This window comes from Pelophylax lessonae (genome assembly GCF_965119305.1).
Source record: "Pelophylax lessonae genome assembly, chromosome: 4".
NCBI classification, from domain to species: domain Eukaryota; kingdom Metazoa; phylum Chordata; class Amphibia; order Anura; family Ranidae; genus Pelophylax; species Pelophylax lessonae.
The window spans coordinates 414536931-414561073 of NC_138771.1; the positions used below are offsets into that span (position 1 = coordinate 414536931).

General features: G+C 43.3%; 1 protein-coding gene across 2 annotated transcripts in view; it reads right to left on the minus strand.

The window, feature by feature from the left end:
* The window catches only part of GABRA1 (gamma-aminobutyric acid type A receptor subunit alpha1), a 288453-nt gene that overhangs the window by 12163 nt on the left and 252147 nt on the right, over positions 1 to 24143 (minus strand). For both annotated transcript variants that reach the window (XM_082256517.1, XM_082256516.1), the window contains exon 8: positions 17206 to 17358. In XM_082256517.1, the coding sequence (XP_082112643.1) occupies positions 17206 to 17358 (153 nt within the window). The remainder of the gene's footprint in view (positions 1 to 17205; positions 17359 to 24143) is intronic.

The window sequence follows — 24143 nt, forward strand, 5'->3', positions numbered from 1 at the left end:
ATTTTATATAGATGTGTTACACAAAGATTTATATATTTCAATAATTTCTTTCTTTTCATTTTGATGATTTTTGCTTACGCCTAGTAAACACCTAAAATTCAGTATCTCAGAAAATGTGAATATTACATAAGACCAATAAAAAAAAAAAGGATTTTTCATACAGAAATGTTGGCTTACTGAATAGTATGTCCATGTACAGTATAGTATGCACTCAATACTTGGTCAGGGCTCCTTTTACATGAATTACTGCATCAATGCGGTGTGGAATGGAAGTGATCAGCCTGTGGCACTGCTAATGTGTTATGGAAGCCCATGTTTCTTTGATAGCAGCCTTCAGCTTATCTGCATTGTTGGGTCTGGTGTCTCTCACCTTCCTCTTGACAGTACCCCACAGATTCTCTATGGGGTTTAGGTCAGGCGAGTTTGCTGGCCAGTCAAACACCGTGATACCATGATCATTAAAACAGTTATTGCCATTTTTTTCAGTGTGGGCAGGTACTAAGTCCTGCTACAAAATCAGCATCTCCATAAAGCTGGTCAGCAGAGGGAAGCATGAAGTGCTCTATAATTTCCTGGTAGAGGGCTGCGCTGACTTTAGATTTGATAAAACACAGTGGACCAACACCAGCAGATGACATGGCTCCCCAAATCATTGCAGATTGTGGAAATTGTTGCATTCATTTGGAAATCAAGGCCCCAGAGTCTGAAGGAAGAGTGGAGAGGCACAGAATCCAAGTTGCATGAGGTCCAGTGTGAAGTTTCCACAGTCAGTCATTTGCTGGTGATGGTCCACTGTGTTTTATCTAGTCCAAAGTCAGCACAGCCCTCTACCAGGAATTTATAGAGCACTTCATGCTTCCCTTTGCTTATCAGCTTCATGGAGATGCTGAATTAATTTTACAGCAGGACTTGGCACCTGCCCACACTGCCAAAAGTACCAATACCTGGTTTAATGATCATGGTATCACTGTGCTTGATTGGCCACAAAACTCGCTTGACCTAGACCCCATAGAGAATCAGTGGGGTATTGTCAAGAGAAAGATGAGAGACACCAGACCCAACAATGCCGATGAGCTGACGGCCGCTATCAAAGCAACCTGGGCTTCCATAACAACTCAGCAGTGGCACAGGCTGATCACCTCCATGTCAGGCCACATTGATGAAATAATTGATGCAAAAGGAGCCCCGACCAGGTATTAACCTCCCTGGCGGTATGATTCTGTCAGGAATTACATACCAAAAGCGGTACAATTCTTTTCATGGAAATTTGGCGTTATGTATTATAGGCCTACAATTCTTAGTAATTACTGACTTAAACCTGACCAAAACAAGAGTCTAGTAGACATCCCAGATGTGATAAATTTGAAACACAAACGCATGAATTATAATCAAATCAATAATATAATTTTATTATTTAATATATAATATATATAATAAAATAATATTATTGATTAGATTATAATTCATGCATTATATAATATATATATATATATATATATATATATATATATATATATATATATATATATATATATATATATATATATATATATATATATATATATATATATATATATATATATATATATATATGTATATATATATATATATATATATATATATATATATATATATATATATATATATATGTAATATATAACGCATGAATTATAATTGAATCAATAATATAATTTTATATATATATATACATATACATATATATATATATATATATGTGTGTGTGCATATATATATATATATATATATACATATATACACATATACATATATATATATATATATATATATATATATATATATACACATATATAAAATGTGTTATGTGTTTGTGTTTTTTGCAACGTTTTTTTTTTCTTTTTTTTTAATTTCCCTCCCTAGTTCCGCTCCCATGCAGCATTGCTGCTGCAGGGAACGGAACTAGGAAGTCATCACACCGACGGAGGACGGAGGAGCGGCGGGACTCTCGGCTGGCTATCACAGCAATGAGAGATCATCGCTGGATCGACAGGAGAAGGTAAGAGAACACCGCTGCGCTCTCTGCACATCCACCCCGAGCGTGACTCGGGGTTACCGCTCCTGATAGAAAAAATCAACCCCGAGTCACGCTCGGGATCACCGCCAGGGAGGTTAAGTGCATACTATACTGTACATGGACATACTTTTCAGTAAGTCAAGATTTCTGTATTAAAAATCCTTTTTTAATTGATCTTATGTAATATTCTAATTTTTGGAGATACTGAATTTTAGGTTTTCACTAGCTGTAAGCCAGAATCATCAAAATTAAAAGAAAGACATGCTTGAAATATTTCCCTCTGTGTGTAACCCATCCTTATAAAATGTATTAGTTTTACTTTTTGAATTGAATTACTGAAATAAATAAACGTTTGATGATATTTTAATTTTATGAGATACACCTGTGTATATACACCATTCCAATGAGTCACCACACTCCCAATTGTTACTTTATTTATTTGTACCATAGTCTGCACTGGAAACATGGAAGCACCCAGAGGCAACCTAAAGTCAGGGGGCGCTCTGGAGACATGGAGATGCACAGAGGTGTGCTGTAGACACAGGGGCACACCGGAGACATGGAGGTGTCCAGAGATAAGGTGGAGGTACGGAGGTGCTCTGCAGACACAGAGGCACAAAGAGATGAGCTGAAGGCATGGGAACGCACTGCAGACACTTAAAAACTCAATAGTGAGCTGGAAGCATAGAGGTGCTTGGGAGAAATGGAGGCAAACAGGGTGCTTTATAGACACAGGAGTACACAGAGGCACACTGAAAACACAAGGGTGCTCTGGAGACACAGAGGCCTCCTTCCTGGAGGAAGTGGAGTACAGAGGCATGTGGACTGAAGAGAACACTAGGACACAAAGAAGACTGGAAACTTAGGATGCAGGTAAGTCTCTAGAAGCATGGGTGAGCTTGATTTAGGCGAAGCAATACATTGCCTAGCCACTTAAGGTGGCACCTGTTTGCTGATTAGCTGCGGTGAAACCAGGATATCCAGAGCTGGATTTAGGAGGAGGGTAGTGTGACAGTTTACTGCATTCAGAACATGAAATTTGAGTTTTGATTGCTACAAGTTATGTTTTTAGTAAAATGCATTAAAAAATGTACAGTATTTTGTTTAGGTTAGAATGGGAAATGGTTGGAACATTTGTCAGACTTTTCTTGCTACCTTGACCATGTTAGATAGCTTTTCTAATATTCACTGTTGGGTCACTTGGACAGAAAGTGTGCAGAAACTCTTCAGAAGGGACACACAAGCAATAAAAGCACATTTGTTAATCGAATAGGGAAATATTAAAAATCAGATTCAGAAAAATGTATTATCATTTTACAATTAGAGTCATAAAATGAAATGCAAATGCAGCTACCTCACAATAAAAGACATCACATACCTCACATGAAACACTATCTTCATAAAAACAACACATACATTGCATAATAAATACATGCTACACATTTGACCACTTGACCTCCGGAAGATTTACCCCCCTGCAAAGTTAGCCTTTAGTCTGTTGGGATATGTCTTTATTAACTTTGCACATCTAGACTTTGCAATATTTGCCAACTCTTCTTTGCAGAACTGCTGAAGTTCAGTTAAATTTGACGGTGACCATTTGTGGACTGTAGTCTTCAAGTCATTCCACATATTTTCAACTGGCTTTAAGTCTGGGTTCTGACTAGGCCATGCAAGGACATTTACCCTTTTCACATTCAACCACTGTGTGGCCATTTTTACTGTGTGCTTTGGGTTATTGTCATGTTGAAAGGTACATTTTCTTCCCATTGACAACTTTCTGGCAGAGGGCAGCAGATATTCCTTAAGAATTTGATGGTGTTTTGCCCCGTCCATTTTTCCTTCTATCCTGACAAGTGCTCCAGTTCCTGCTGCAAAGAAACACCCCATAATAGGATATTACCACCTCCATGCTTTACTGCAGAAATCTCATCGGACCATAATAACTTTTTCCATGTGGCCTCAGACTCTTCAAGGTGCGTTTTGGCAAAGCTTAGTCATGACTGCATGTGGTCTTTCTTGAGAAGTGGCTTTTTTCTTGCAACCCTCCCATACAAACCACATTTGTAGATAATTTGTGATATTGTTGTCACATGCACACAATGACTACTCATTGACATAAACTCCTGCAACTGCTTCAGAGTTGCTGTAGGCCTCTTGGTAACCTCTCTGACCAGTTTTCTCCTGGCTCTTTCATCCAGTTTGAAGTGATGTCCTGGTCCAGGGAGGGTCTGTGTTGTATCAAATACCTACCACTTCTTATTTAATAGACTTCACTGTGCTTCTAGGCATTAATAAAGCCTTTGACATTTTTTGTATCCATCTCCGGACTTGTGCCTGTCCACAACTTTATCCTGGAGATCCCAGTGACAGTTGATTGCTTGCTTCAGTTGCACTATCAGGGACTGAAATGCTCCAGGAAAGCTATTTTCATGCTGAGCGAATCAAAATGACCACAGCTGATCACAGTTGAAAGTCAAATGGCTTTGTGCGCAATTGAGAAGATCACAGGCTAAACCTGATTGAGTTTACAAGTCATTTTTAGGAGGGGGGTGATCCTTTTTCCAACTCAATGATTCTGAGTTTTTTTTTTTTTTCTTACATGTTGATGTTATATCTTTCACTTGGATGTTGTACTGAAAAATACAGGTGGATAAAACAAAAACAGTGTCTGTCTTCATTTCAGGCTGCAAAGCAGCATAATGTGATTATTTAAAGAGGGGTGATTCTTTTATATACCCAATGTATAACACACATCCAATAAAAAAAATTAAAAAAATCGAATTTCTTCATTAATTTTGGGCAATAAGTATTCTGCTATATATTTTTGGTAAAAAAAAATCCCAATAGGGGGGAAATTGATTTGGTTAGCACAAATATTATAGTGTCTACAATCTATGGGATATTTTTATTTTGTAAATTTTTTACAAATAATGACGACTTTTAAAGGGACTTCGATACTGTACTAATAACACTAGCTGGGAGGGGATTAACATCAGGGGCCATCAAAGGGTTAAATGTGTGCCTAGCCTGTGCTTTACTAAACTGTGGGAGTGTGCTTTTACTAGGGGAAGGCATGGATCCGTGCTCCTGCTTTGCAGAAACACAATGCCTTCCCTACTAACAGAACGGCAATCTGCCTTGTTTACTGCTGTTCTGCCTGTGTAACAAAAGATTGCCGGGTGGCGGTGGACATCGGGTCTGCGGTACCCGCCAATCGGCTTCCCCTGTGCACGCCCTCAACGCAGAAGTGATGGCCCATGTACTATGCACATGATATAGCACAGTAGAGCTGCCATGTCACCATATATCTAAGTTGCATGGTCAGCAGGGGGGTTAATTTACCCCTAAAAAGCTTCTAGAAAAACTGTATGGACCACAGAAAGAAGCTGTTTTCCAGCTTGGTGGTACAAGAGAAAATACTTCTAACCCCCCTGTCTTAAAGCAACGCTGTAAGCAAAACTGTAAGACATTCTCAGGATGCTATCCTTCAGGATATTATGAGCTCTCTCAAGGCACCTACCTACCCCCGGTTCTTTAGTATCCAGTAAATATGCCCCTTTAATAATCGTCTGCACTATTGTTATTACCCTCTGTAAAGCATTTATTTCATGAACCATGCACATCCCTTTACGCAGAGAGATGAAATAAGTCAGCACACTCCCAATGGCAACATCATGGAAGCTGAGAGGGACACTTCTTTAAGTAGTACAGTCTCTCATGAGCCTTGTCCACCAGGTGGGATATGTACCCTGATGAACTGATTTCAGCTTATCTCCCTAATGTGGTCATGGTTAGCAATAAAAAAAAGTGTCAAAACCTTTCATTCCAGTCATGCTCACCTGTTTCACATTCCAGCACTGGGTCTTCCTACCCTGTACAAAGCTGTTGGGGTGCAGCCAATCAGTTAACACCAGTGCCTCAGCCAATCCATGGTCAGGCTTTGTCTTAAAGGGCCAGAGCATGTGCTGCCTAATGTCTGAGCATAGAGTCATCATGCCAGATGCCAAGCCCCTTGTGACTCTTAGAGACTTCCTGAACATGTCTACAATGATTCTCTGTGATCCTAGCATATTCCCAGTGTTCCTGGCTCCAGTGACTCTTTTTGTATTCCAACCTGAAGCATGCAACCAGTACCTACTTAATTTCATGTGTATTCAAGCCAGAAACTTGCACCCCACACTTATATGATTTTTTGTGCACTCCAGCTAGTAACCAGCATACATTTAGGCTAGTTTCACTTTGGATTGTGAAGTGGCTCACAGCAGGAGATTCGGTGCGTCCCATTCACCGTTTCAGGTCGGGATTCAGTCCGAAATTTTTGCTGAATTCTAACCTGTAAAAGGCCAGAAGACGCACATGAATTTCCTGCAAACCACTCCGCAGCTGTCCCATTGGGAGACAGTCACAGGCTCCTGATAAGCAAATTGGATGGGGTGAAACTGGCATCCAATTAGCACCAGTGTGAACCCAGCCTTATCTGTGACTTCCTTGTGCACCTTAGCCATCATTCTGTCTTTAATAATCTCCTGTGTATTTAAGCAAGTACCCTGCACCCCATGCACCTGTGTACATGTTTCAGCCATTACCAGCACCTATGTGATTCCCAGTGCACTCCAGCCTGCATCCAGTTTCCTTTCACTTTTGTGCTTTTTGTACTCTCTTGACTTCTCCACTGAGCCAGTAACAATATACAGTATCACTTTATAAAAAAATTGGGGGAAAAAAATGTAAACCTGGGCATAGATTAGTCTAAATTCGGCTGGTTCAGCAGGGACCAGCCATATTTTGATCAATCTATGGCTGTTCCTGTTCATGAGAAATCAATGTAACAATCAACTTTTAATGAACAAGCTTGTTGGAAATTTTGCTTCAATCTACATATGTAGTCAATCAGCTGCAGGGCTGATCAGTGTATTCTGGAAGGGGGGAGGATTCCTGCATCCACCTCGAATGTGTGAATGGGGGAATCAGTTCAGTTTTTTCTTTTGTTCAGCCCACTGGCTGAATGGAAAAAGACCAGAGCTGTGTATGGCCAGCTTTCATAGTATTCCACTTCAGTACATTGCTCACTGTCTTTTTAATTAACCCCTATAGTGCATACAAAGTATCTTTTGACTTCAGAACCAAGCAGATTTTAGTTTTCGAATTTCTAGCAAAAGTAAGCATAAGAAGGTCTTATTGGTATTGTAGACATTTTCAAAGTGTTGATATCCAGGTTTTATACATAAAATAGGTGTTAAGCTTGATTTTAGGGCAGTTCAGCAGGAACTGACTGAATTTTGATCCATCCATGGCCGTTTCTGCTCGACAGAAGTTGATTTAGTGATTAACCACTATCGAGCGAGAACATTGGAAAACATTTTTCCATCAGAGGCTGCAGCCAATACCAAGAAATACAGCAGTAAATTACTTCACAACTGATCCCTACACTAGGCAACAGTGATATACCATACTTTCTTTGAAAGCAGATGTCAAATGCAAGGACTGGCAGTTACTGAGTATCTCCAAATTAAGTTGAACAACTACAGATGTACAACTAACCCTCAAACTTTGAATGAAACTCAAACGTTTGATTGTTGTGTTACATTTTTATTCATGTTAGGAGAAAACTCAGTGACTTCCCTAAAAGAAAAAGTATGTCCTACACTGAACAATAATACCTCCCCTGACTTCCGGTTCCAGCGCCGCATGGAGTAGTTGAGCACTACTCAGCTCCCGCGGCGTGGCTCCAAAAATCGGCATAAAAAGCCGGCCCAGCACCTCCAGCCTGCCCCATTGGCACTCCATCTGCCTTCCGAACCCCCCCGGACCCGGCACAGCCCCTCCGTTTGCTCCGCCATGGAGTGCTTCTTAGAAAAAGCGGGGGCGCGACCTCCGCCGGGCACGGCCCAAATCGAGGCCGCGGTCGCGGCCTACTCCGCGAAAATGCCTGCTCCAGCTGCCATGGACACCTCCCAGCAGCCCGAGGAGAGCTCGCAGCCGACCTCTGCCATATCCTCCTCAGCTGCGGACCCTTCCACGGACCGGATCGCCCAGGCAGTGGTCGCCCTGCTCACCCCCACCATCAAAGCTTCAGTGGAACAAGCGGTGGCTGCAGGCATGGCCTGCATCAGAAAAGAGCTGGAGTCTCACTCCCGTCGCCTAAATGAAGCTGAAGGTAGAATCTCCAGCATAGAAGACGAAATTTACCAAATGCAGGGAACGGAACAATCCCAGGATAAACTCAATAGGGTGATAATGGACAAGCTTGAGGATTTGGAGAACCGATCCAGGCGGAGCAACCTTCGGTTCATAGGGATCCCGGAATCTGTTGCCCCCTCGGCTATCCCTGAGCTGTGTGCACGCAAAATACCGGCTGCCTTGGGCCTACAAGGAATATGTGTGGTGGAACGGGCGCACAGGATGGGACTCTATTCTGAGGATCGGAAGACCCCTCGCCCCATAATTGCAAAATACCTTAACTATGCAGACAAATCGGCCATCTTGCAGAAATTCCGCCAAACTCCACACTTCCAAATAGAAGGTATGAAAATACTGATCTTCGCTGACTATTCTGTTGACGTCGCAAAAAGACGTAAAGCTTTCCAGAACGTTTGCTCGCAACTACACAACGAACGTTTAAAATTTACCTTGGCCTACCCGGCGACGCTACGCCTTCGTGCCCCGAACGGCGAACAACTGTCCTTCCAGGACCCCTCGGAAGCAGAAAAATTTGTTCGATCCCTTCATCATGGCGACTCGGGTCAGTCATCTACTTATGAATCATCCTCCCTCTCCAGACTGGATCCACAGCACAGCCCACGGAAAGAATCTCCGAAAAGGCAGCAATATGCGGATGTGGTTAGCTCTGGCCGCTCTGGACCCCCTCATTGACCTTTCTCCTGCCTCCTTGGTGCTTCCTTATGTCTCCTGGGACCTCAGTACTCTTCTTCTGTGACCTGTCCCTGGATGACGCCTGCCGTCATACGGCAATTTCCGTAAGCATACCCTCCACAAACTGGAGTAGATCAACCTGTTTATTACATGTCGCTTATAATTCTCTCAGCCCTTAAGGTTTTACTGTTCTCCTCTCTATGCTCCGCATTTTGTGCTGTGGCAGCGCCTAGCTCTGTTCGTTCATTGCGACCCAGGTCTCACTCCAGATGCGTTCGCTTATAGGGCCTGATCCGCCCCGGTCGTTTCTGGAGTCACGCTTGGGGAGCTGCGCTCTATTGAACACACATGCGGAAAAAAGTGAAGTTGATGCTATTGTTTTGCTATGTTTCTCTGTTCTGCAGATGTTGCTCCTTCCAGTTATCCCTTCCCTTCTCCCCTGGGCCCCCCCCCCAACGGTCGTCACCCCTTGAGCTCTAGACGGCACTTGGAGCTTCTTTCATTTAACTCTGTAGCTTCCCCCACCGTACTCTGGCATAACTATATCATATTTTTGGGCATGATGTACCATAACTGTCTAACATATCGACCATTTTTGTATGACAAATGACGCTGATATCCTGGAACGTTAAGGGACTCAGATCCCCGGCGAAGAGGATGAAAGTCCTGCGGCATTTAAAACGCCTCCGGGCGGACATAGCTCTTCTCCAGGAATCGCACCTTCCGGCGGCGGATATGCACCGCATGGAAAAGCTTTGGGTGGGTAAGGTGATAGGATCAGCGGCAGTGGGCCGCAAGGCTGGTGTCCTCATTCTTTTCCACAAGCAGGTCTCAGTGGAAATCCTGGCTGTGGATACGGATGAGGAAGGCCGATATGTCTCTGCACACGTTCGCATCAACAGTAGGGAATTAGTCATATCCAACGTGTATGCCTTTTTATGTCCTTTTTATGTCCTTTTACTCGTCGCTATCGACACGGGCCCTAACACTGCCACAGACCCCACGACTACTGGGGGGTGATTTTAATGTGGTTATGGATGTAGTTATGGACAAATCCTTGCACCCTCAATCATCCCGCTCCCGCACTATGGAATCTCCTACTCCCCTGACCACTCTTGTAGACTCATTATCACTGATTGACGTGTGGCGACACTTCCACCCGACAGACCGTGAATATACCTTTTATTCTCACCCTCACAAGACCTTCACTAGGATCGACTATTTCTTCTGTTCTGATTCTCTCCTCCCCCTGATACAAGACGCAAATATTCACGATATGGCTATTTCTGACCACTCTCCCCTAGCCCTGTCCATTGACCTCGCAGGCTCCCCGACGGTCCCACTTATTTGGCGATTCCCCTCCTTTTTGGCAAAAAATCATGACTTCCAGTCTTATCTCGAGCGTGAATGGCAAAACTACTCGGCGGCTAATGCGGCGCACTCCTCCTCCCCACATCTATTTTGGGAAGCGGGCAAAGCCTTCCTAAGGGGCCGCATAATTTCGTATGCGGCAGCGTACAAGAGACATGCCAAAAGCGGTTACAAGGCAGCGATCGAACGTTTAAACGCGGCACACAGGCACCTACTTCTCACGAACACCCCCAAGGCCACAGAAGCTTGGCTTCTGACTAAGAAAGCTTTTGATGACTGGGCGGAAAAGGTGGAACGCATCCACACTGCCCACTTGGCTGCGTCCTTGCACAGGTTCGGCAATAAAGCGGGCAAGATGTTGGCGAGCATGTGCAAGGGTCGGCCTTCTCCCACACACATAGGCTCTCTTCGGGATCCCTCAGGCTTGGTAGACTCTTCTCCCCTGGGCGTGCAGCGCATCATGAGGGATTTCTACTCTTCGTTGTATGGGCAGGAAGACGTAGAGGAAACGGCGGGCGATATGTTTCTGTCAAACACAGGGCTTCCTCTTATTGACCCTGCACAATTGCGTATGCTGAACGCTCCGATATCGGCGGAAGAAATCACACAAACGATACGACACCTAGCGGCTAACAAATCTCCAGGTCCTGACGGTCTCACAGGGGAATTTTACAAATCTGCTATGACATGCTTGGTCCCTACATTGGTTGCCGTCTACTCCCATATTTGGGACGGGGGGCCTTACCTGCCGACAGGTAACCAGGCTATTATTAAATTGCTTGCAAAAAAAGGGAAGGACCCTCTGGAACCAGGATCGTACCGCCCTATATCGCTACTCAACCTCGACGTTAAAATTCTATCAAAAATTGTTGCCTCGCGCCTGGCGCTCATCATGCCCACTCTACTTCACCCGGCCCAATCCGATTTCACCAAAGGACGTTCGGCTACGGCGAATATCCGGAAGGTGTTACTGGTGCTAGAACAAGCCCGCATTCATCCCGACAAAGACCTGGCCATAGTAACGTTAGACACCGAAAAGGCATTCGACAATGTGAACTTCAACTGGCTATGGCGGGTCCTGGACACTATGGGGTTCAAGGGCCCATTCGTGCACCTGGTTACCTCTATGTACACCTCTCCGACTGCTAGACTGTGTGTGGGTGGATCCATGACGGACGATTTTAGACTGTACAAAGGAACGCGTCAGGGGTGCCCCCTATCCCCGCTGCTCTTTAATTTGGCGATGGAACCCTTGTCGCGTTACTTTTCCACCAAGGCGCCCTTACACGGTGTCTGTGTAGGGGACCGAGAACTCCGGATCTCCCTATTTGCTGACGATGTCCTTCTCTTCACCTCTCAACCCACTGACGACATACCCACGATAGTTTCTACCTTTGACGCCTTCAGGAAATGTTCGGGCCTTAAAATAAATTATTCTAAGGGCGAAATCCTCCCCCTGGGGTCTAACGTACAACGTGCGTGGGAACGTAATTCCCCCTTTAAGATTGCACCTCATGCTATCACTTACCTAGGTATGAAAATCGGAAGGACGCCTGCCTCAATCTACACCCTTAATTACCCCCCGCTATTCGCCAAAATTAAAGGGGAACTGGAAAACTGGAAGGATCTACCACTGTCTCTCTTGGGGAGATGCCATTTGGTTAAGATGGTCAGCTTTGCACGCATACTGTACTTTTTGCAAACCTTACCATTACTGATCAAACACAAGGACGTACAGGAGCTCTCCAGAGCCTTTTCTCGTTTCCTGTGGAGAGGGAAGAGGCCTCGCATATCCTCCAAAAAGCTAAGCCTCCCCAGGTGAGACGCAGGTATCAATTTTCCTGACATACGACTGTATAATTTGTCATGCTTGCTGAGGGTGGCTTTGGACTGGATATCTCGGGCGTCACAATTCTCGAACTATGAGATGGAGTCCCAGATGTCCAAGCCTTTCGACCTGGCAGCCCTTCTCCATGTCAGATGGGTTCAATTCCCTCCCGACCTGCGACATAGCCTGCTCCTGAGGGACACGGTTATAGCGTGGAGGGAGATACGCAAGCTGCTAAAACTACCACTGTATTTCTCCAAATTTATGCCGATCCGGGGCAACCCGGTTTTTCCCCCTGGTATGGACCACACGGTTTACAATCATTGGAACTTGAAAGGTCTGGTCACCTTCGCCCAGCTCTGCAACACCCAAACTGGTCTTTTACTCCCTATTTCGGACACCTCCAAGATTTATGACTTGTCTGCATCGGACCATTTCTACTTGGCACAATGTCGTCATTTCATCCGCACCACCTCACCCAAACCTGATCAGCGATTCCAGCCGTCACTTGTGGACTCTCTTATAGCTTCGGGCAAATACACCATCTCTGACGTGTATAAACCCCTCTTACACTCATGCCCACCGGCGATCTTTACATCATCCGCAAAGAACTGGCTCAAAGACTTTCCTGGAGAGGACACCCTACCAAAGATCATAAGTGGTCTTCGGACAACTCTTGAACTCACCCCTAACTCTATCTGGAAGGAAACGCAACTTAAGATCTTTCATAGAGCACATATCCCGTTCCTCTCAGATACTACGATCCCGGATGCTCCCAAATGTCCTTTTTGCCTAATTGAACGCCCGTCCCTCTGTCACAAGTTTTGGGACTGTCCTTCTATTGCGTCATTTTGGGATAGGGTGCTCGCCTACATTGAAACCGTCACCAAACTGATTGTCCCAAAAGACCCTCTTCTCCTGCTGTTTGGCTACTGGGACAAACGCCTGCAAAAATGGTCAAGCACATCAGACGTTTCCCCTCGTCTCCGGATCCTTACCACTCTACTAATTGCCAGACGACTGATCCTGAAACATTGGATTACAAGTACCCCCCCCCTTGCATCCATGCTACAGCCAGAGCTAACCCCACTCCTTTCCATTGACCGCATCAACATGGACAATGTGTCCCCCTCTGCCACTGGTCTCTTCCACGCCAAGTGGAACGTCTTCCTCAAGCACATGTCAACAACCTCGGACGACCCCCCCCCCCTGTTGATTTTGCCTTTGCATTCACTATGAGTGACTCCACAATCCCCGCCACCTATGCCAACCTGGGACTCATGTAATGTCTGGCCATTGAGTTCTGGCCACCCCCCCCCCCTTTCCACTCTTCCTCTCCCCTCCTGCTGGATCCTTCCAAACACTGTTGCATTTTGCTATGTACAATTCTTGTGTATACCTGTTGTATTATCTGACTTGTTAAATTGTCGAAAAATTTTAAATAAAAAAAAAAAAAAAATACCTCCCTTGATCTGACTTCTACATTATTTGAGCCCTTCACACTCCCCCCTTCAACATTTTACTCTTAACCTATTCCTTGAATGTTCCATCTCCACTTTGTATAATGCTTGTACAAAAAACATGCTTAAAAACAATTCATTAAATGAACATCAATGGATATAAAACACAGGCAGTAACACACACACACACACACACACATCACTACACCGGTGTGAACAGATCCTTAGGAGAAGGCAAAGTTCAAACACTGATATCATTATTCTGCAATAACTGATCTAACTGCACCAACATATTAGAGTTCTTCCCTTTGAATGCCTTATTGTTGAGTTGTAATGAATAAATCCCCATGCTCTGTCCCTAGGGGGTTAAAATTATTTTTTATTGAATTAGCCAAGGTTTCAACAAATACTAATTAACTGTATTATAATGTAGTATCAGAATGTTACAACATCCAACAGAAAAACTGTACTTTTTAAGGTTGTATCTGAACATATTCTGCACATCACATGCCTTTGTGTTACCTTGACAACTGTAGATATTAATATATTACATCTACTGCAGTGTTTTCACAATGTTGTACGCAATGAAAATTCTAGAAATAAACTGATGGCCAGGAGTGTCACATAACAAGAAACGTATTTGGCATTTAATGGGATATTTTGGAAACCTGTTATTTTATTCCCTAAGGAAATATCAAATGCACAAATAACTGAATTATAATGAATAGATTTTTGCTGAACTGCAAAACTGGCTGCAGCATTTTTAATGTCTTTGCAGAGCAATGCTAGCAAGTTCAAAAGAGTTGCTAGGAAATATGTCGACCAATTAGCAGAGCATAGCTTAAGTCATACCAAGGCAGGCAGTTGACCATTTTCCTTTTGTGACAATCCTTTCACAAAGCAGGGTATGTTATTCTCACTTTCTTAATCCTCCTCAAAAACCTTCTTGTCAATCTTTATTAAGTTGTGATAAACCCCATTTATGACGTAATGATGTTTTAGCTATTATTTTTAAGTAAGGTCATTTGATATTCAAAGTTAAAGTGATTTTTTTTTTTTTTTTTTTTTTTTTAGGTGAGCTGTGAGCGGACTCTCTCTTCAGTCTAGAAACTTGAGGGGATGTTCTCCAAGGGGTGAAGGACCTGAGATATCTTGGGAAACAGCAGGGAGACACAATGGGAACAGTGATTTCTACTGAAACTGCTGCAACCTTTGATACAATTGTGCTGCTCTTTTCTTCAAAATCCTCATAAAGAAGTGCTGAATAGTGATCTTGTTACTGTTGTACTTTTGTTACATCTTAGTTATATTATTATAATCACAGTCACATGAGTGCCATAATAGTGCTGCAGACAAGTCTGAATGCAGAATTTCTTTGAAATAGGCAAAGGGAGAATTTATCAGTGTTAGTATTCTGAGGGATTTTGCAATGGAGTTCATTTCCAAATACAATTTAGGAAAGAAATGGGCACACACTATGCTGTCAGTCAGCAGCTATTGGCACGTGTAGAGGCATTCATGTCACTAAAGGTTTCCCACCTCACTCACACTCTAAACAATATTGCGACCAGAAGTGATATAATTACTGGCATTTTATTGTGTTGCTGCTCCTATAGCTAGTAGGAGTTGTTGCTCAGATTGGCACTTATTGCTTGAATTAACAAAAAAAGCTGGCTGTAGAAGCATAATATCAAGGGTAAAAAAATACTGAGATGGACATTAGAGATGATCGCTGTGAATATACTGTATATAAAAGATTGCCTTGATTTTTTTAAAGAGAAGCTATATTTTTTCCCGTGCTTAGAATGGTCAAGCTTTGCTTGATGTAAGTGTCTGATATTCAGAGGGCTACAGGGGATTTTGGCAATAACTGTATTAGTCCATGCCACATACAGTGATAAAAGTGATCCTTCAGGTGCTTCTGAATGAGTGATCCCCTGTGTTTAGTGTGCAGAGGGGAAGCTGCAGGAGAAGAACCCAGAAGATCATGGCTATTATTGTATATAGTTTAGACTACCACATAGACTTTTTAGGATATACCATATGTAGCACCCTACAGGTAGGTGTTAGGTAAATATATAGTTGGCCTTGTCTGCCTAACAGCAGGGCTGGGATTTGTTAGGTAGGGTGTCAGGGCTTCCAGATGTGCCTGCTGAGGGGAGAAGTATCCCCACTGGCTCCTATGAGAGGTTTCTCATAGGGCAGTGTGGGAAGCCCAATCAGGGGACACATCCCAGCTTGTAACTACCCCAGAAGGCAGATTAGGCTGCAAAGGATTCTGGGAGTGGATATAAGTTTGGGGGAAGTGCATGACAGGTTGTCTTTGGCGGGAGCAGAGTCCCAGAAAGGAGAGTGCGGCTGCCTCTCCTCCTGTCTGAGGAAGGTGGATATCTCGGGGTGTCATCTGAGTGTCCAGAGAGTGCTGAGTTGAGCTGAGGTGATCCGGTGTGCCGAGAGCCTGTGGAGAGAGAGAGGAGTCCAGTCCCAGGAAAGCCTACACAGGTCGTCAGTACTGAGAATTGCCCCTGGGGGTTGACCTGAAGTTAGAGGGGACCACTCCGAAAGAGGTTCTGGGATCCAGTGTCAGTTAGCTGTAAAAGGGGGTACCTATTTTGAGGACCCTGAAGTTGAAAAGGGGGCACCAGCAGTCTTGGCCCTGAATTGTACAGAGAGTGTTAGTAAAGCGACAGTTACACAGAGTTCTGCAATATACTACCTCAAGCTGTACTAAGCGGGGGACAGTATTTAGTGACTTCCACAGCACAGCAGTGTCAGGAGTTCTACAGTTCTCAGTCTTGGATCTACAGGACTATAAGTCAGGGATTCAACACTTCTTCAGTTATACAGAGTGTTCTCAGAGTCAGTGAGCTTTGGCTGGCGCCGACTGGCGCCGGCTGGCGTCAAGGAAGCGCCAACGGACATTTTTCAGTAATAAAGTCCCACATGTATTTAGTTCAAGCCTCAAGGAGTATCCCACTCATTCCCTTCTCCCATCCTCTTTAAATTAAATAAAAACCAGAAACAAAGATGCTGGAGTTGTCGCTGCTTCAGTTATCACACCCAGGGCCACAGCTCACATGGGCTGGAGAGAGTACCGGTTATAATGGCAGACTCACATCAGGCCATAGGCCTGGAAACCTTGCTACACATGTAAATATTTACATCAAGCCCAGGTGGAACAATGTAAGTATGGACAAAAAATAATTTCTGGAGTTCTATTTTAAGTTTAAAAAAGTACAAATGTTGATCTTGTCTTCCAGTCTGTAATTAAAAGGGATTTTATCTGGTTCAATTTTTATTTATTTATTTATTGATTTTTATTCTATAAGGTGGGGGACTTTGTGGGGTATGTAATATACAGAGGATCCTTGCATTTATTTTTCACCATTTTTAATAGGCACCTAGATTTCACCTGTAGATCAGACAAATTAAAAGCATAAAAGCTTTTTAAAAAATCACCAATTTTTAGCAGTAACTCTAATGTAGGTATGTATTTTGAGCCAGGATTTTTAAAATATAATAATTAGGTTTAGCAGCATTTAGACACAACACTACGAAAATACACATGACACTGTATAGCTCCACAATGACAGCCATGTAAAGTTCTTGAAACTTACCAAACACAGTTCTTGCAGGAACAGACTCTCTGTTAAGCCAGAAAGATACTTGGGAGAGTATAACTGTCATAATACATGGCAGGTAGGTTTGAATTACAAAGTATCCAATCTTCCTTTTTAAGTGAAAGTGGGTTGTCATGACAACATATTCACCTGGAAGAAAAAGTATATATTTAAAATATAAATTTAGTTATTGCATTATGTACACTTCAAAACATGAACTGGACAAAGAAAGATTTTCCAAGCATACAAGGATAATCGTACAATGATTTTTCGGCCAATAAGAAAATACTATGTAGCACAAAGAGTACCCAATTTGTTCAGTCTGGTTTCTATCAGTTTAACACTGCAGATTTGGAAGGTCTCATGTGGTTATAAATTTTTCCAGTACCTGTCATCAAATATGGAGCAGGATTTTTAAATTATTCAATGTTAGACTTTATTATTACTTTAGGCTCCCAAAGTATTTATTGAAAAGGTATCCATTATTACAATATATATATATTTTTTACAGCTACAGCTAAAAGAGAAGTATATTTAAATATTTTTTTGGCTATATGTTTTTGTGGTTCACAGGCGTAGACTTACTTTTGTTCTCCTGTGACCCAGAATCAGTTGATAGAAGGCTAGCTTGCATGCTATCAGCTAATGAGGCAGAGGCACACCAACTTTCTCAGGATCCACCCGACTGCATGATGACAGCTGGCTCAACCTCTAATTATGTGGCTGAGAGTCAAAGACAGGTTTGCCTACAACCTCTCTAGCCCAGCACTCCAGTGAGCATTGAAGTATTAGAGTGGAGAGCAGTGACTGACAGTCACTGTTCCCCACACCAAGCAGATTGAGAGCTGAGAGGAGTAATGTGAGCAATCATAACGTTATACTTCTCTTTTAAGTGTAAGTCACTTGCCAAAACTTTGAACTAGATATGGACAGGACAGAAAAACGTGTTTTCATGGCTACTGCATATGTGCAAATGTATCAGCGTGCCTATTATGATGCCCTTTAACTAGGAAATGTCTCACCGGTAAGTGCTTGTTTGTATACATCTGTGTTTCTTTCTCAAAGTTTACCTTGGTACAGGATTTAACGCTGCCCTTAACAGCAGATTGTGGATCTGCACACCCAGCATACACCTTTATTTTATAACATTATCAAATGGTAATAAAAAAACAATACACAGTAGGTTTTCTTGAAATAACTTATATATTTCATGTTGTGAGTTTTGCCTGTTTGCTGTCCATTTTTTTCCACAACGTCCTGGATTCCTTGCATGCTTTGCAGCTTCCTATTTGCTGTTTACTTTCAATGTCTATCTAAGGACTATACTGTATGTGACATGGCACCTTGCTGCCTGCAAGTAGTTATTCCTGTACTGATTCCACCTCCTTAAACTCCTCCTCTCAGCACATCTATAGTTCAGAAGGCAGGTTCTGTAAAAAGCGTGATGCAAGCAGTGCATTAGTGAATATGTGTCACAGAATTTAGAGTGGTAAATGTGTGTGATTCTTTAAAAAGTAGATTTTTAAACTTTAAGATCATTCAGATGAATATGCTACATATTATTGAAATACAATGTGGAAATTAATAATTGGCTTTCAATTTTGCCCAGAGATACACTCTGAGGCCCCTTGCACATGATACCATCCAGTTGCAGATAATTTTCTGCTTTCCAGACCTTAATTCCTTAATGCACAGGGTCCTAAACGCTGGCACCACTTGGAAAAGCTTTCAGCCCCACCTAGCCACAGCCTGCCATAAACTTTGATTGGCTGCTTTCAGCAGGGTTGGGCGCTGCACCTGTCCCTCCCAGGCACACTGCAACTGGATGGTCATAGTTACATAGTTACATAGTTACATAGTTAGTGAGGTTGAAAAAAGACATCAGTCCATCCAGTTCAACCTATGATGTGTGTGTGTTTGCTTTTAACCGTACATTGTGTACCCCTGTATGTTGTGGTCTCCAAGGTGCCCATCTAATAGTTTTTTGAAACTATCAATGCTCCCAGCTGATATGACTGCTTGTGGAAGAGAATTCCACATCCTTACAGCTCTTACAGTGAAGAACCCCTTACGCATTTTAAGGTTAAACCGCCTTTCCTCTAGTTTTAGTGAATGGCCACGTGTCTTATTGTATCTCCTCTCTCTGAATAAATTGTTCATTATGCTAGGGTCGCCAGTACAGTATTTGTACATTGATATCATATCCCCCCTCAATCGTCTCTTCTCCAGAGAGAATAAGTTCAGTGCTTGTAGTCTTTCCTCATAGCTGATGTCCTCCATTCCCCTAATTATTTTTGTTGCCCTTCTCTGGACTCTTTCCAATTCCAGCACATCCTTCCTGAGGACCGGTGCCCAGAACTGGACAGCATACTCCAAATGTGGCCGGACCAGAGTCTTGTAGAGCGGGAGAATAATCTCTTTATTTCTGGAGTGAATCCCCTTTTTTATACATCCCAGTATTCTGTTGGCTTTGCTTGCAGCGGCTTGGCATTGCATGCCACTGCCAAGCCTGTTGTCTACCAGTACCCCCAGGTCCCTTTCCATCCTAGACTCACCCAGAGGTTCCCTCCCTAGTGAGTAGCTTGCTTTCTGGTTTCTGGCCCCCAAGTGCATTACTTTACATTTTTCAACATTAAACCTCATCTGCCATGTAGTTGCCCACCCCGTTATTTTGTTCAGGTCCGCTTGTAAGGTTTCCACATCCTGCATAGAAGATATTGGCATGCTTAGTTTAGTATCATCCGCAAATACTGAGATTGTACTAGATATCCCCTCCTCTAGATCATTTATGAATAAATTAAACAGGATTGGTCCCAGGACAGAACCCTGGGGGACCCCACTTTCCACACCCGCCCAATCCGAGTACTCCCCATTAATCACCACCCTCTGGACTCTCTTCTGGAGCCAGTTCTCTATCCAGGTACTCCCCCCTTGGTCCATACCTACCTTCCTTAGTTTGGACAGTAAGCGTTTGTGGGGAACGGTGTCAAAGGCCTTTGCAAAGTCCAGATACACCACATCCACCGGCTTACCTTTATCTAGGTGGCAGCTCACTTCATGGTAGAAGGTTAATAGATTGGTTTGGCAAGAACGGTTTTTCATGAATCCATGCTGATTACTACTAATAATACAGTTTTCATTACTAAAGTCTTGTATGTAGTCCCTTAACATCCCCTCCAAAATCTTGCAGACTACAGATGTTAGGCTGACCGGCCTATAGTTACCCGGGATACATCTCGGCCCCTTTTTAAATATTGGTACCACGTTGGCTTTTTTCCACTCAGCTGGCACCATACCCGTCTGTAAACTATCCTGAAAGATCAAGAATAATGGTCTGGCAATCACCTGGCTGAGCTCTTTCAGAACCCTCGGGTGCAAGCCATCCGGTCCCGGTGATTTATTTATGTTAAGTTTCTCTAGTTTAGTTTTAAGTCTATCTTCTGTTAGCCATGGTGGTCCCATGTGCAAGGAGCCTAAGATGTGTTTTAAATGTACATCAGTGATGTACTTAAAGTGGAACTTCATCCAAAAAGGGGAAGTTCCACTTTTTCACCCCCTCCTCTCCCTTGTTCTTATTATTTAGGATTTATATAGCGCCAACGTTTTTTTACAGCGCTTTACAACATGAGGGCAGACAGTACAGGTACAATACAGTTCAATACAGGAGGAATCAGAGGGCCCTGCTCGCTAGAGCTTACAATATAAAAGGGAGGGTAAAGTGATACAAATAACTGTGAAGGATGAGCTGATTGAGAAAAAAATATATTCAAAGCAATGGGAGGAGATGTATATTGACAATAGGAGATGTTCAAGAACAGAACCTTGAGGGCACCGATGGAAAAAGGAAGAGTAGAGGAGGAAGAAGAATTAAGTGACACTAAAGGTGTGGTGAAATAGGTAGGATGAGAACCAACAAAGAGTACAGTCACAGAGACCAATGGAGTAAAAGTTTGAGTAAGAGGGGGTGGTCCACAATATTAAAAGCAGCCAAAATGTCCAGAAGTAGGAGTATATAATAGTGTCAATTGGTTTTAGCTGTTAGTAAATGGTTTGTGAGTCTTAGGAGAGAAGTTTCTGTGGAGTTCAGACTGAAGGAGATGAAGAAGATTATTCTCAGTGAGGTGGTCACTCAGTCAGTTGTAGACCAGGCGTTAAAGGAGTTTGGAGGAAAAGGGGTTTATGGAGATGGGACATAGGTTGTTAAGATTGGTGGGGTCCAAGGAAGGATGTCCACTTATGGGGGTGACAAGTGCATTGTTTAGAGAGTTGGGGAAGATGCCAGAAGAGAGGGAGAGATTGAAGATGTGAGTTAGAGACTAGAGCGTAGGAAAGAGCCAGAGAGTGATCGTATAGAATCCAGGGGTTAGGTGGGCTTTAGAAAAAGTTTATCTTTTATTGACACTATAGTAGCTGGGTTGAATGTGAGAAGTATTGAGTGTACCTGTGGACATAGTTTGTTAAGTGGGGGAGGTACCTGTACAGTGGCGATCTCACCACACATTGTATCAATCCTATTTTTGAAGTGATTTGGAATGTCTTTTTTTGGGATATTTTCTCCCACTTTGGAGCAAAAGTTAACCCCCCTCCTCCCCCTGTAGCCAGATCTTAGGAGACTGCAGGACCATTCACCGTGTGCAGCGTGTTTCACCCATGCACATTGGGCAGCTGTCTGTACAAGTAGTCAAGAGGGCGTTAAGATGCTGATGCCTGGATCCAAAGAGCCAAGTCGAGTGAGGACCTTGCTGGATCCTGGGATAAATAAGTGTAAGTGCTAACAGTCAGCAGCTAAAGTATTTGTTTTAGGAACTTGGATGGGAGAAGGGAATGAGTGGGATACTCCTCTGGTTCAACTATTCACAAAGTAAGGGGACAACTGAGAAAAATGCCTCTTGACGCTGACTTGATGCCGGCTGAATGCCGGTCAACGCCGGTTGGCGCTCGTTAACGCTTACTTGCTGTCTGTTAACACTTAACTGACTTTGACACTCCCCGTCAACACAAAGTCCTTTGTACTGCTCCCTTTAGCCCTCCTGGGTGAGGTAGCTACATGTAAATGCTGCCGCAACTCCTAACTCTTCAGGTCCCACACTGGCACCCTCTTTACAGACTTCTCTTCAGGGCTTAGACTCTGGCACCCCCTTTCTAAGCAACCTCTACTGGCTAGCTGGCTTCTGGATCCCTCTGACCTTCCGGAGTGGTCCCCTGTGCTAGGCAGGCCCCTGGGCAGTTTACAGTACTCACGACACTGCTTTCCTGGAAACGTCCGCCCCAACAACTTCACTTGGTCCTCAGCACACTGGATCCCTTTCTGCAGCTCGGCTCAACATGTTGTCCTCTAGGTCGACTGCCCAGGACACCTTCCTTACGCTGACAGGAGGAGAGACAGCCGTCACCCTCCTCCTGGGACTCTGCTTCCCACCAAAGACACTCTGTCATGTGCTCCCCTCAGACTTATATCCCATCCCAGGATGCATTGCGGCATATTCTGCCCTCTGGGATAGATACAAGCCCTGGTGTGTTACTGGTCAGGTTTCCCCCACTGTCCATTGATAGCCCCCATTGGACACAGTGGGGAGACTCCCCAAGCTCAACAGGCACACCTGGGAACACATGACAGCCTAGCTGAACAATCAAAGTCCATCTAATAAGCAAACAAGGCCCCCCTATAAAGTTTGCCTATCACCTACCTGGCAGGGTGCTACATATATACATACCTATATATATATGTATATATATATATATATATTAATGGTGGTACTAAGTAATCCAAATGTGCTTTGCCTTTTTAATAGCAGCTTTTTTTTTTTTTTGAAAATTGTTTTTATTGTCGTTTTCCAAAAGTTAGTACAAAACAGAGTCTATCGGGCATACCCAGGCTTGTACACAAAACAGGAACAAAATATCAAAAAAATAAAATAAAATACCATAACTAAAAAGAAAACACCCTAGATGTTGGTATTGTCAGACCACATAGGCAGGTTGGCTCATGAGGATAATACAAGGAACGCTTGTAGCACTCAGGGCTGAAGCTCAAGAAAATTATGTAATACACATTCCTCCCAGGACCCGGGTACTTAGGGGATTAATCTCCTACCAGAGTATATAGGAATGAAACCACTATTACACTTGTATTTAAATATAGGACAGTGTACTGGTTATTCATCTATAGCATCTGCATTTGAAGAAGAGGCTTCCACCCATATGTCCCACACTTTATGAAATGTTTTGGCACAGTCACAAGATAGCTAAGTGGCCATATACAGTGGCAAAGCCAAATTGACAACATTTTTCCAAAAATTAATTGATGGCGCCGTGGGGGATTTCCAACAGAGAACAACGGCCTTGCGTGTATAATAAAGTAGCAACCCCATGATGGTTCTGACTGCTCTGCCAATGGCCAAAGGGTCAACAAGTCCTAACAGACATACCTCCACTGTTAGTGGTATTTGGACCGTAGTGACAGACAGTATGCATTCCCTGACCTCAGACCAGAATTTATTTTATCTGAAGACAGAACCAGAACACATGAGTAAAGTCTGCTGATGGGGAAGCACACCTCCAACAAGAATCTGGTATATTTTATGTAGACGCATGGGGGTGAAATAGACCATATGAAAGATTTTAAATTGAACTATTCTGTCCCTGGAGGAGACCAGGTAAGAGAAGGAGCACCCCCACATATCCTCCCAATCTTCTGCCTGTAATGAAGGAAATTCTCCCACCCACTTGGCCTGTAGAGACTCCATCCCCATGTATAAGTTGGGCAATACATTTTAATAGATATTAGATAAAGGCATGACCATAGACTTGCCCCTATTCAGATCCTCTAGAATAGAAGTATAGAAAGTCACCTAGGAACTCTTAAATCATGCCTGAGCTGTAAAAATCTGAACAGGTACGAGTTGGGCAAACCATATAATTGTTTTAACTCATCA